The 14,238-nt window shown below is 46.7% G+C and overlaps 1 protein-coding gene across 1 annotated transcript in view; it reads left to right on the forward strand.

Annotated features, from left to right (window-relative positions):
• The window catches only part of LOC139259506 (uncharacterized), a 65,189-nt gene extending 51,744 nt beyond the window's left edge, over positions 1 to 13,445 (forward strand). Inside the window, exon 2 of the mRNA XM_070874983.1 lies at positions 10,157 to 13,445. Coding sequence (XP_070731084.1) covers positions 11,716 to 12,789 — 1,074 coding nt within the window. The 5' untranslated portion in view covers positions 10,157 to 11,715 and the 3' untranslated portion in view covers positions 12,790 to 13,445. The remainder of the gene's footprint in view (positions 1 to 10,156) is intronic.
• Positions 13,446 to 14,238: the final 793 nt, after the last annotated feature.

The following is a 14,238-nucleotide window of genomic DNA, read 5'->3' on the forward strand; positions in this document are numbered from 1 at the left end:
GTCTATAGCATGCTGCTTCCGCTGTTTAGCATGCAGGTAGTTCTGTGTTGCAGCTTTCCCAGGTTGGCATCTCATTTTTAGGTACGCCTGGTGCTGATCCTGGCATGTTCTTCTGCGCTCCTCATTGAACCAGAGTTGGTCCCCTGGCTTGATGATAATGGTAGAGTGAGTGATATGCCGGCCCATGAGGTTATATGTTGTGGTGGAATATAATTGTGCTTATGACCCATAGCACCTTATGGATGCCCAGTTTTAAATTGTTGTGAATCCACCCCATTTAGCACAATGATAGTGCCACACAACACGATGGAGGGTGTCCTCAGTGTGAAGACAGGACTTTGTCTCCACAAGGACTGTGCAGTGGTCACTGCTAGCAATACTGTCATGGGCAGATGCATCTGCGACAGGTAGATTGGTGAGAACAAGTCAGTGACAGGATCGGTCCAAGTCAGCATGGATTTGTGAAAGGGAAATCATGCTTGACTAATCTTCTGGAATTTTTTGAGGATGTAACTAGTAGAGTGGACAAGGATGTGGTGTATTTCGATGTTCAAAAGTCTTTTGACAAGGTCCCACACAAGAGATTGGTGTGCAAAATCAAAGCACATGGTATTGGGGTAATGTACTGATGTGGATAGAGAACTAGTTGGCAGAAAGGAAGCAGTCGGGATAAACGAGTCCTTTTCAGAATGGCAGGCAATCACTCGTGGAATGCCGCAGGGCTCAGTGCTGGAACCCCAGCTCTTTACAATATACATTAATGATTTAGATGAAGGAATTGAGTGTAATATCTCTAAGTTTGCAGATGACACTAAGCTGGGTGGTGGTGTGAGCTGTGAGGAGGATGCTAAGAGGCTGCAGGGTGATTTGGACAGGTTAGGTGAGTGGGCAAATGCATGGCAGATGCAGTATAATGTGGATAAATGTGAGGCTATCCACTTTGGTGGCAAAAACACAAAGGCAGAATATTATCTGAATGGCTGCAGATTAAGAAAAGGGAAGGTGCAACGAGACCTGGGTGTCATGGTTCATCAGTCCTTGAAAGTTGGCATGCAGGTACAGCAGGCAGTGAAGAAGGCAAATGGTATGTTGGCCTTCATAGCTAGGGGATTTGAGTATAGGAGCAGGGAGGTCTTACTGCAGTTGTACAGGGCCTTGGTGAGGCCTCACCTGGAATATTGTGTTCAGTTTTGGTCTCCTAATCTGAGGAAGGACGATCTTGCTATTGAGGGAGTGCAGCAAAGGTTCACCAGACTGATTCCCGGGATGGCTGGACTGACATATGAGGAGAGACTGGATCAACTGGGCCTTTATACACTGGAGTTTAGAAGGATGAGAGGGGATCTCATAGAAGCATATAAGGTTCTGACGGGACTGGACAGGTTAGATGCGGAAAGAATGTTCCCGATGTTGGGGAAGTCCAGAGCCTGGGGACACAGTCTTAGGATAAGGGATAGGCCATTTAGGACTGAGATGAGAAGAACTTCTTCACTCAGAGAGTTGTTTTTCTGTGGAATTCTCGACCGCAGAGAGTTGTTGATGCCAGTTCATTGGATATATTCAAGAGGGAGTTTGATATGGCCCTTACGGCTAAAGGTATCAAGGGGTATGGAGAGAAAGCAGGAAAGGGGTACTGAGGTGAATGATCAGCCATGATCTTATTGAATGGTGGTGCAGGCTCGAAGGGCCGAATGGCCTACTGCTGCACCTATTTTCTATGTTTCTATATAAGTATATTTTTCCCTTGTGTTGGTTCTCTCACCACTTGTCGCAGTTCCAGTCTGGCATCTATTTCCTTCAGGACTCAGTCAGCTCAGTCAGTGTTGGTACTACCGAGCCACTCTTGGTGATAGACATTGAAATCCCCCAGCCAGAGTACATTCTGTGCCTTTGCTCCCCTCAGTGCTTCTTCCAAGTGGTGTTCAACATGGAGTACCTGACAATTCAAGAATGCTCCGTGTCAGAAGTGCTGCGAAAGAAAGAATAAACACATTTTTACAGTGCCTTATCACATTTCTGAATGCAAAATAAAATGAATTTTTTTTGGAGTAAACAGATCATTACCCAGGAAAATGCAGCAATCATTTTGTGCATTTAAGATCCTAAAAAAAACAACAAAGTGAATGACCAGTTAATCTGTTTCGTGAAATTCACTGAAGGAGGGGACCCCCTTTGCTTTTCTTTTAATGCCCACGTGCTCAAGACCTAGAGTGGGTCTTAAACCTACAACAGGTGGGAAAGCTACAAGACAAGCCATGAAAAAGAAAAGGCAATTGAAAGTCAAGAACCAACATAAGTTACTGAAAAAAGAGCCTTGTGATTAAAGTAGTGAATTAAAATGGATGCGAATTGCAAATTTCACCTAGCTTTCAGGTGTAATACCTTACATTTATCCACATTAAGTACATCTGCCGGCTGACTGGCCATTTGTTTCACTTCCTGAAAAGATGTTTCATTGATTAACTCCCAGTACTCTGGCTGAATTTGCATATATAAGAGGGACTGAAAAATCATGATCACAACCTCTGCTTTCTCTTCTCTGATTTCCTTCAACTGCCCAGAGTGCATGCTATTAGAGTTATCTGGTCAGTGACTTATCCATGTTGAATTCTGCCAAAATTTTGAGTGCCAATTCCTTTCCTGCAATTAACTTTAACAATTCTTGCATATTATCCTCGGGAAAAGTGATTCTCAACTGTGGATCTGCGAGAAGGTTTCAAAAGGTTCACCATAAATAAACTCCAGGATTTAAAAAAAAAACACGAAAAAAAAAGAAAAATATACCATTGCGTAAGGGTGGGATTGAGCTGAGCAAACTGGTGGCTCCGGCCTAGACTTGGAACTCTGTTTCCCACCTCCCAAACATTTGTACAAAGACGACGGCAGCTGCTGCTGAGCCCTGGCCCTGGCTTGCTGAGAAGGGAGCGAGACGGCAGTCATTGGTCGCTGAGCGCAGATTCCTGGCTCGAGCTCTCCATCCTCTGCTCTCCTCTCGCCAGGTCCCACTCTGCATTACGTTCACCGCCTCCCCACCCCCTCCACACACACAGACTTGTCTTTACGCCACACTGCATGGGTTGTTGTTTCCCCTCCCCTGGACTAGCTTCTCTACTTTCACCCCTCACTCCCTGAATACTCTCACTGTCATACTTCACCAGTGGAACTGTAACTCATTCAGTTCAGCCAATGATTGGTTCCGTTTTAGATTTGTCTTATTTTTGATATTCACACTGTCGCGATTGTCAATTAAATGGAAAATGAGCAAGGAAATAGATGGCAGCTTCAAGGGGCTCCTGGGGTCAAGCAGTGAGTTGCTGTCTGTGGAGCAAGAAGAGTGGATTATGTGAAGATTATGGGGGAGAAATTGGCCTCCTTTGCGCCTCCCGTTAGTGCCTTCGGTGGGGTGATAATGGGGCGCAACTGAGTTTCCAACCAGGCACAGTGAATTCAACAGCGCCCGCGAACTACCCTACCGGTTTTGCGTGGTGCTAAGACTTACCGCCTCTATCCCTAGCAACCTGTTGATCGTGATGTCATCTGATGCGCAGCTTTCCGTTACCGCTTTTGATCAGAAATTCACTCTCATCTCTTGCCTGCCTGTCGTCAACAACTACAGGAAGAGGAGGCAGAGTTTGTGGTCGAATGGCCCCTGGAGGAGTGGTAATTAAAGGCATCAACATCTGGATTATTTGTAGTCGGCAAAGAATGCTGTCTTGTGAGTTTGACACAGGCAAACAGGCGTTTTGAGCAATTTCAGCATTTTTCTCTTTCGGGAGTCTTCTGCCTCAAAAAAATTATTCACTTTCATTTCTGTAAGATTTAAAAGTGCAACATTTCCATACGTTAATGGGGGCTGTACTGGCAGTGGACCTCGCCCTCCAGCATCAATGTCGGAGGCAGTGGAGGCAGAGAGAAAGACAGCTAAATGTGGCCAGAGGGAGGAGAGCCAACAGGGCTCTCAACACGAGGCCTTACCCTCCCAAGGTATTCCAGCAGCAGTTCTCCTACATCAATTTCACTGAGGAACAGTGTCTTAAAAGGCTCCACTTCACCAAGGACGTGATCACAGAGCTCTGCCACCTTCTGCAACCAGACCTCCAGCCTCAGACCAGTGTCACCACAGCTCTCTCAGTGGCAGCCAAGGACACCGTCGCCCTCAATTTCTATGCATGCAGATCCTTCCATTATGCAACAGGAGACATATCTAACATATCGCAGTTCGCCATGCATTGCTACATCCGTGAGGTCCAAATGCTCTCTACAGAAGGAGAAGGGTGTACAGTTCCTTTCCCATCATCAGAGAGAAGCAGCACGAGTGCACATGTGACTTTGCCAGGATAGCAGGCTTCCCATGGTGCAGGGCACCACGTCGCTTTGCGGACACCACTTAACAATCCTGAGGTATTCCGTAACCACAATGGCTACCATTCACTTAATGTCCAGTTGTTCTGCAACCACATACAGCAAATTCTCACAGTCAATGCATGCTATCCTGGCAGCAGCCACATTGCTTTCATCCTGCGCCAGTCTGGTGTGCCAGCTCTGTTCCAGCCACCACATGCTGGGAGACAAAGGCTATCCACTCTCCACCTGGCTCATGATTCCCCTTCGCAACCCCAACACTCCTGTCCAGCACTCATTTAGTGACTGCAGTGCTGCCACTAGGAACAGCATTGAGTCGACCATCGAAGTGCTCAAGCAATGATTCCACTGCCTTGACTGCTCAGGAGTAGTCCTCCAGTACTTGGCTGAGCAGGTGTTGCTTTTCATCATCGTCTGCTGCATGCTGCACAACTTGGCCATTATGAAGGTACAACCATTGCCACCAGGCACAGCCGCACAGTCTCTCTGGGAGCCCATCATCCTTTGCAAAGTGGATCTAATAGGCTCCATGCTGTGTGCAGAGATCTATGCAATTTTGGAGGCGGACTCTTCCATGTTCCTTACGATTGCCGAAAGGCTCTCGGGCACCCTTGCCATTGCATTTATCATCTTGGAGCGCATGCCCATCACCCTTCTTATGAATGCCTCCTCATCGCGGTCCTCATCTGAGTCCTGTGCAGTAGAGCTCACGTGCAAACTCGCCCTCCGGGGAGCTGGCTCTCAAGCTATCCTTTCCCCCTGGCCTTGCTGCATACCGCTTGTCCAAGGTGAATCACCCAATGCAGACCGCTTGACTAAACTTACCACTAAAAATCGCATAGTGCCAGTATTTATGGTGGTGCCTGCAGGTGAGAGATGCAGTAATGAGGTACTTTGCTCCTTCTCCTCTTCACCTTCCTCACTTTCAGTGGGAGGCTCAGGGACAGGCTTGTCATCTGGTTGCTGATTATCTGAAAGCATAATGACACAAGGCTCATGTAAAGGTGAGGGTAGGGGAGTACGAATGGAGCAAGGAATTCAGGCAATATCAGGAGCTGGAAAGTGAGAAAGGCTTGTGGTGTGAAGGGGATGAGAGAAGGAGAGGGGATGAAGATACCAGGGGGAGGGAACGAGGGATTGGGATGGGTGAGGGGACCAGTATTCTCTATAGTGCCGTGATAGCAGCAGCTGTAGTAACATGTTGAGTGGGAGCGGTGCTAAGAGAATTTTTATAGAAAAAAGTACTTGAGGTGTGTTACAGGGGATCCATGGAATTTTTATGTTATGGGAGGGGGGCCTCAAAAGTAAAAAACACTGTTCTAGCACACCTATATTCTAAATTTTGCCATCATTTGTAACTGATGAAAAATATTAATTTAATACCTCTACCTTTATCTGCCACAATTAAATTCCCCTTCATCCTTGAGTGGTCCTACTCTCTCTTTAATTACTCCTTTACATAATATGCTTATAAAATCCTTTACAATTTATTTTTTTATTAGTTTTAATATGATGATGTAATCTCAGTGGTGTCCTTTAGATGTGTTTCCATAATTCCTGCCCACATAGCGCTGACTCATGTTTTCTCCTTTTAAAAATAGGACCTGGTTGTCCAGGCACAATCTACAAACAGAAGTGGATTTCAAGACATCTCCCTAAACATTTTAAGGCTGTTTCAGACCTTTTATTCTTGCTTTCTTTTGTCTGTTCAAGGGTAGAGGAACAGTACTGCAAAAGTTTGATGATGTGACAAGGTCAGCTAAGATAGGAGAACTGCGACCTTCATCTTTTCATTTTAGCACCAAGGGGCCCCTTCCACTGTGTCAGCCATGGCTCAGTTGGTAGCACTCTCACCTCTGAGTCTGAAGGTTGTGGGTTCAAATCTCACTCCAGAGACTCGAGCACAAAAATCAAGGCTGACATTCCTGTGCAATACTAAGGGAGTGCTGCACTGTTGGAGGTTCCATCTTTCAGATGAGACATTAAACTGAGATCCTGCCTGCTCTCTCAGATGGATGTAAAAGATCCAATGGCACTATGTTGAAGAAGAGCAGGAGTTATCCCCTGTGTTCTGGTTAATATTTACCCCTCAATCAATAAAACAGATTATCTGGTCATTAATCACATTGCTGTTTGTGAGAGCTTGCTGTATGCAAATTGGCTGCTGTGTTTCCTACGTTACAACAGTGACCACACTTCAAAAAGTACTTTATTAGCTGTAAAGTGCTTTGGGACATATGGTGGTCATGAAAGGCGCTATATAAATGCAAGTCTTTCTTTCTTTCCACTGATCATTCTTCATTCTTAAATGGAAAGCCAAGTCTTCATTCACAGTGCCCTGTAGTTCAATGGATCTCTGGTTCTTCCAGCTTGATTGACGAGATCTTCGAAGTGCTCCTTCCAGCAGGCCCTGATGCCTCGGTGTCCTTGATCCAGCTAGAATTATTGTTTGTAACTCCCCTCATAAGCTCTTTTTGCATTCGATCCCTTACAACTCCAACCTCTCATGTTATACCATATAGCTTTGTCCTTACAGTTATATCTGTTTGCTGCCACCTGGGATGTTTCCCTTCAAGTTCTTGGGCTAGAACCTCCACTTTTGTGCTTATCACCTAAATATGAGCGTTTTTTCCGTCATGGGTTATAAAAATGGGTTTTCAGATAGCTGGCTTTTCGCCTATTCTCAAAGCACCAATCTCCATTTTTGAATATGAGCATTACCGCGAGTGATATGAGATGGGCAGTAACGTTAAACTTTTTTGACGTTCTGCCGTAAAGTGTGGCCGTCCTTAGCAACAGCATGACAATGCTCGATTCCCGCGATTCTGGAGGTCAAGGGTCACCATGACATGCGCAGAAGAGGTGACAGAGAGAGAGGGAGCTCAGAGGGACTGAAGGCGTGTCTGGATGTGGTGTGGCTGCTTTGGGAGGAAGGAGGGAGACTTTAGAGCTTCACAGCAAGTAGGCAAACAAAAGTTAGCTGTTACCAGCCACATATTTGCCCAAATTTGGCCTATAATGGAGAGAGAGGAAGAGGCATCACAGCATGCTGTGGAGACTGACACTGGAGAGAGCAGTGAGGAGCGAGAGGAGCACATTGGAGGCCGCAAAAGAGCCAGGAGGTTCTCAGACGGGGCAAATGCCTCCCTCCTGCAGGAGGTCGAGTTACGCTGGGGTGATTTGACAAACGGAGGGTGTGGGAAGCCACCCCAAAGGCCTACCAGAGGATATGGACCGAGATAGCAGAGGTGGTCTCGTCAGTGACCAACGAGGTTCGTGAGGGCAACCAATGCCGCAAACAATGGAACGATCTTGTGGGATCCGCAAGAATATTACATTCATTTACACGTACTTATGTATTTACATAATTTAATTTGTAATTTTTAATTTGGGTTGACAGTGGAGAGGCAATGGCAGACATTTAAAGATCACATGGATGAATTTCAACAATTGTACATCCCTGTCTGGCTTAAAAATAAAATGGGGAAGGTGGCTCAACCATGGCTAACAAAGAAAATTAGGGATAGTCTTAAATCCAAGAAAGAGGCATATAAATTGGCCAGAAAAAGCAGCAAACCTGAGGACTGGGAGAAATTTAGAATTCAGCAGAGGAGGACAAAGGGTTTAATTAGAAGGGAGAAAATAGAGTATGAGAGTAAGTTTGTAGGGAACATAAAAACTGACTGCAAAAGCTTATATAAATATGTGAAGAGAAAAAGATTAGTGAAGATTAATGTAGGTCCCTTGCAGTCAGAATCAAGTGAATTTATAATGGGGAACAAAGAAATGGCAGACCAATTGAACAAATACTTTGGTTCTGTCTTCACTAAGGAAGAAATAAATAACCTTCCGGAAATACTAGGGGACTGAGAGTCTAGCGAGAAGGAGAAACTGAAGGAAATCCTTATTAGTCAGGAAATTATGTTCGGGAAAGTGATGGGATTGAAGGCCGATAAATCCCCAGGGCCTGATAATACTCTGGGATACAGACTAAGTGGCCACAGAAATAATGAATGGATTGGTGGTCATTTTCCAATAATCTACAGGCTCTGGATCAGTTCCTATGGATTGGAGAGTAGCTAATGTAACCTCACTTTTTAAAAAAGGAGGGAGAGAGACAACAGGGAATTTTTGATCGGTTAGCCTAACATCGTTAGTGTGGAAAATGTTGGAATCAATTATTAAAGATGTAATAACAGCGCATTTGAAAAGTAGTGACAGGATCGGTCCAAGTCAGCATGGATTTATGAAAGGGAAATCATGCTTGGCAAATCTTCTCGAATTTTTTGAGGATGTAATTAGTAGAGTAGACAAGGGAGAACCAGTGGATGTGGTGTATTTGGACTTTCAAAAGGCTTTAGACAAGGTCCCACACAAGAGGTTATTGTGCAAAATTAAAGCACATGTTATTGAGGGTAATGTATTGACATGGATAGAGAACTAGTTGGCAGACAGGAAGCAAAGAGTAGGAATAAACGGGTCCTTTTCAGAATGGCAGACAGTGACTGGTGGGGTACCCAGCTACTTACAATATACATGAATGATTTAGACGAAGGAATTGAATGTAATGTCTCCAAGTTTGCAGATGACACTAAGCTGGGTGGGAGTGTGAGCTGTGAGGAGGAGGCTAAGAGGCTGCAGGGTGACTTGGACAGGTTAGGTGAGAAGGCAAATGCATGGCAGATGCAGTATAATGTGGATAAATGTGAGATTATCCACTTTGGTGGCAAAATCAGGAATGCAGAATATTATTTGAATGGTGACAGATGAGGAAAAGTGGAGGTGCAACGAGACCTGGGTGTCATGCTATATCAGTCATTGAAAGTTGGCATGCAGGTACAGCAGGTGGTGAAGAAGGCAAATGGCATGTTGGCCTTCATAGCTAGGGGATTTTGATTATAGGAGCAGGGAGGTCTTACTGCAGTTGTACAGGGCCTTGGTGAGGCCACACCTTGAATATTGTGTACAGTTTTGGTCTCCAAATCTGAGGAAGGACATTCTTGCTATTGAGGGAGTGCAGTAAAGGTTCACCAGACTGATTCCTGGGATGGCAGGACTGATATATGAAGAAAGACTGGATCGACTAGGCTTATATTCAAGGAATTTAGAAGAATGAGAGGGGCTCTCATAGAAACATATAAAATTCTGACGGGATTGGACAGGTTAGATGCAGGAATAATGTTCCCGATGTTGGGGAAGTCCAGAGCCAGGGGTCACAGACTAAGGATAAGGGGTAAGACATTTAGGACCGAGATGAGGAGAAACCTCTTCAGTCAGAGAATTGTGAACCCATGGAATTCTCTACCACAGAAAGTTGTTGAGGCTAGTTTGTTAGATATATTCAAAAGGGAGTCAGATGTGGCCCTTACGGCTAAAAGGATCAAGGGGTATGGAGAGAAAGCAGGGATACTGAAGTTGCATGATCAGCCAATTTCATATTGAATGGTGGTGCAGGCTTGAAGGGCCGAATGGCCTACTCCTACACCTATTTTCCGTGTATCTATGTTTCTATGAGGAGTCGTAGGCCATACAGCCCCTCAAGCCTGCTCACCATTCATAAGATCATGGCTGATCTGATCCTGGCCTCCACTCCACTTTCCTGCCTGTTCCCCATAACCCTTGACTCCCCTATTAAATTAAATTAAAATGTATTTAGTGTTACAAGTTTTTAATTTGTGTTATTTATTTGACAGTTTGAAAATTGATTGATAATAATCTAATGCAATGACATGGCCTACTCCTGCACCTACTTTCTATGTTTCTATGTTTCTATAACCTCATTTGTGTTTTGCAGCTTAGCCAGCAGCACGTACCAAAGCCAGACCACAGTGGCCAGAAGTTAGAGGCGCAGGGCTCGACTCTCCGGACGATCCAACATCTCGTGCTGAGGAGATCTGATGCTCGCCCATCAATCTGCTGGGGCTGTTCTCCACGGATGAGAGAGCGGACTTCGAGGAACCTGCATCACCATGCTCCAGAAGCCATTCCTCCCTAAGGCCATCTAGTGGTTCTCCGGTAATTCCCGCCTCCATTCTGGAGGTATCGGCCTCAAGCAACTCGCCACAGGGCACCCCATTTGTCCCCAGGACGGTGCCGAGCCGGCGGAGGTCTCGTGGATGCGGCAGGTCTGTTCCACGGGCGCCACATGACAGTGGAGAGATGGTACAGTTGTCCAGGAGGACTGTAGATGTTGTGTATGCATGACTGTTTACTGTGTGATGTCTGTAACACTGTTATGCTACACTAAATGTACCTTACACTGTACACACCTTGCCTGTACACCAGAGGGTGCTGCTGCTGGAGACCTAAGGGTTACCTGCACACTGCAGGTAACCCAGTATAAAAGGGAACTCACAGCTTGTTGTCATGACTCAGAAGCTGCAAATAAAGCACTACATGTCTGCACAGTTTAAGTATCATACACTGCCTCGTGGAGTCATTACTAAAGGTGCCTACATACAGAATAACGGGTGATGGGAATACGAGGTCACAAACTACACGCTCAACATGTCTAACCTCAGCAACTTTCAGTAATTTACAGAGGGGGAGGATTGGAGCGCTATTGTGGAAAGATTGGAACACTTCTTTATAGCCAACGACCTGGACGGGGACACACCGGCCACACTACCGAACAAACGCAGGGCCATCCTGCTTAGCAGTTGTGGGCCCACCATCTACGGTCTTGTCAGGGACTTACTAGCCCTGGAGAAGACAACCACCAAGAGCTATGAGCAACTTGTAACAATCATACAGGAACAACTAAAACCGAAAGAAAGCATCCTCACAGCCAGGCACTGGTTCTATACTTACCGGCGACCTGAGGGCCAAGAAATTGCCAAGTATGCTGCACACTTATGAAGTACTAAGGGACATATTTGTCAACGGAATTGGCCACGAAGGCCTCCTACACAAATTGCTCTCGGCTGACATCACCCTGCAGAAAGCAATTCAAGTGAGCAAGGCCTACATGGTTTTGGCCAGCGACTCCAGGCGAATACTGACCCAGGACTCTAAACTGGTGAGCGCAGTGCACCGCATGGATACTTCTAAAGGCAGAAATGCTGCCCCGAGTCCCGCAATCCTGAGTCTGCTACATGGGGCAAACCGGATGGCCCCGTGCTGGTGCTGTGGAGGAAACCACAGGGCCCACCAGTGCTGCGACAAAGACTATGCATGCAAAGGCTGCAAAGAGAAAGGGCACCTTCAGAGAATGTGCAGAAAAGGCTTCACTCACCGCTTCTCTGATGAGTTGGCTGATCACCGGGGCTCCGACTGGGGGAAGGTGAAGTTGCTCAACCCCTGGAAGAAGAGTATGCAACTCATACCTACTCCAACGAAAGTTCTCCGTGGGCAATGAAAGTAGACATCGACGGGGTCCCAGTTTCTATGGAGAGCGACACAGGGGCGAGCCAATCTGTGAAGAGCCAAGCGACCTTTGACAAACTTTGGATGAATCCCGCCAATCGACCACAACTGCAGCCTGTCCAAGCGAAGCTGCTCCAAGGCCTCCGGGCTCCAGCAATCGACCTCGAGCATGGATCCATCGCAGCATCCGGAGGTTCCACTGTCCAGCTCGACTGCCCACAGCACTCCAGCAAAATCTCCGAGACCGAGGTTCCAAACTCCACTTTCCGGGCCGGGGCAGCACTCCAAGAGGTGAACATCAATGAAAGAAATGGATTCCCAACATCCAGGATCGAACCTGTGAAAGAAAAGAGCACCACAGCCTACCTGCAGCAAGACCAGAAAATGGCTGCAACACCACAAGCAGCAGAACCTGTAATCAAAATGGCCTCTGCCATGCCACGAGTGAACATGGAGGAGCATCATGTGACATCGAGCGGCCAATCGGATTTGAAGGCTGCCTTAAACCAAAAAAAATTAAAGGGGAACTTTCAACTATTTGAGTACATGGACTTTATAGCTAAAGATGCAATTAAAGGATGCAAGTATGAAAATGTATGCAATGTAACCATGAATTGTGATGCTGGTTTAACTAATGTGACTAATGAGATGAATGCAGGTGTCAGTAAGGTTAAGAACAAGTTTATTATGCTTAACAATAATGATAAAGAATGTGAAATGCCTAATGTAACCATGTCTATTGAAACCAGGACACCCAAAAGTGATGCAAATGCTAGAATGTATAATGCAGGCTCGACTATGTGTGATCAGAGCCAAGGTGTCATGTATACCGGTAAGACACTGCAAAAGGACATTGGGTCATACAGGGACCATGCTGATGCCAATGGAATCCCCCTGTGGGAGACCCCCAGGTCCAGCAGGCTATCTGACCATGTAGCCTGGACCTTTGGAACGAATGTGATGCCCCTTGCTGGACACACACACAGGCAGTGGGAGCAGACCCACAACAGGGACAGTGGTCAACGGGCAGCCCAGCCACCACCAATGGCAACCTGCACCTGATCAGCCCTACAACCGCTGGCCACCAGGGCTAACACCAGAAGCATGAGGCCAATATCCTCCAGCTTCCCTGGCAAGCCCTGGGATGACCTGACCCTCATCCCAATTGATGGACAAGGAGCCCACCCAGTCTTGTGGCCCTGCCCACAACTACCCACATCACAGTGTATACACATCACCCACTGCTGCCGGGGCTAACCCCCACTCCCCGAGGGATCCCACAACATTAACACCCACATGGTCTGTGTGTAAGGGAGGGGAAACACACGAGGCCAGCCTCAAGCACAGGGGTCACACCTGGCAACCACACAACCCTCACCACAACCTCCCATAGCCCACCGCTGATCACCTCCCCTGGGCATGAAAATAAGGATATGAAAAATGCTTAGGGGGGAAGTGTTGCTGTGCATGCATGCCTGTTTACTGTGTGATGTCTGTAACACTGTTATGCAATACTGAATGTACCCTTACACTGTACACACCTTGTCTGTACACAAGAGGGTGCTGCTGCTGGAGACCTAAGGGTTGCCTGCACACGGCAGGTGACCCAGTATAAAAGGGAACTCACAGCTTGTTGTTGTGACTCAGGAGCTGCAAATAAAGGACTACAGGTCTGCACAGTTTAAGTATCATACCCTGCCTCGTGGAGTCATTACTAAAGTAGACATTGGTGACCAGCTCATCGAAGCTTTGGGGGGGGGGGCATATCCCAACACCTGGCCACCATGACTGAGTATATTCCACGGATGGAGGAGGCCCTGGATGCGATAGCCAGGAACACTGCTGGCACAGGCCTCCCAGAGCGCGGCACTTCACCCCTAGGTTCTGCACCACCACTGCGAAAGACAGATGAGAGCAAGGACCAAGATCCTGCTTCTGCATCAGAGAATGTTGTCCCTCGGCACTCCCTGCTCCTGTACCCGTGCAATGACCACATCTGCCTTCATCCCCCGCAAAGAGGCAATGCCTGAGGAAGGGAAGGGGTAGATGTGGGGAGAAGAAGGTGAGGGGAGAAGGAAAGTGAGGTGCATGTCCGAAGGTGATGGCTGTGTTATCTCTCCATCTGGGTGTATGCAATTTGTTTTAATGTATGGGGGAAGGGGACCACCCTCCTGCATTACCTTTGTATTTTGTGTTGCTGGATATGTTGAACATTTGATTGATGTCAATGGTGGAAAAAGTAGGGTGTGGGCAGGGGTTGGGTGTTATTGCCTCTGATACTTATGATTTCAGACCAATGTTGGTATAACATTTTTGTTATTGAACAAAATCTTGTTGTGCATTGTCTCAGATAGCTGCACCGTTACACGTGAAAGGGTTAAATACAACTTAACATCAATCAACGTAAACTTTAGCTGGCAGCAAGGTGATGGGCACCATTGATGTCTGAGCTGCACACACACAGTAGCGTGTCAGCAATGTCACTCACATCAACGCTCTTTCAGGCAAATC

Source organism: Pristiophorus japonicus, chromosome 1 (genome assembly GCF_044704955.1).
Source record: "Pristiophorus japonicus isolate sPriJap1 chromosome 1, sPriJap1.hap1, whole genome shotgun sequence".
Classification (NCBI taxonomy): Eukaryota; Metazoa; Chordata; class Chondrichthyes; family Pristiophoridae; genus Pristiophorus; species Pristiophorus japonicus.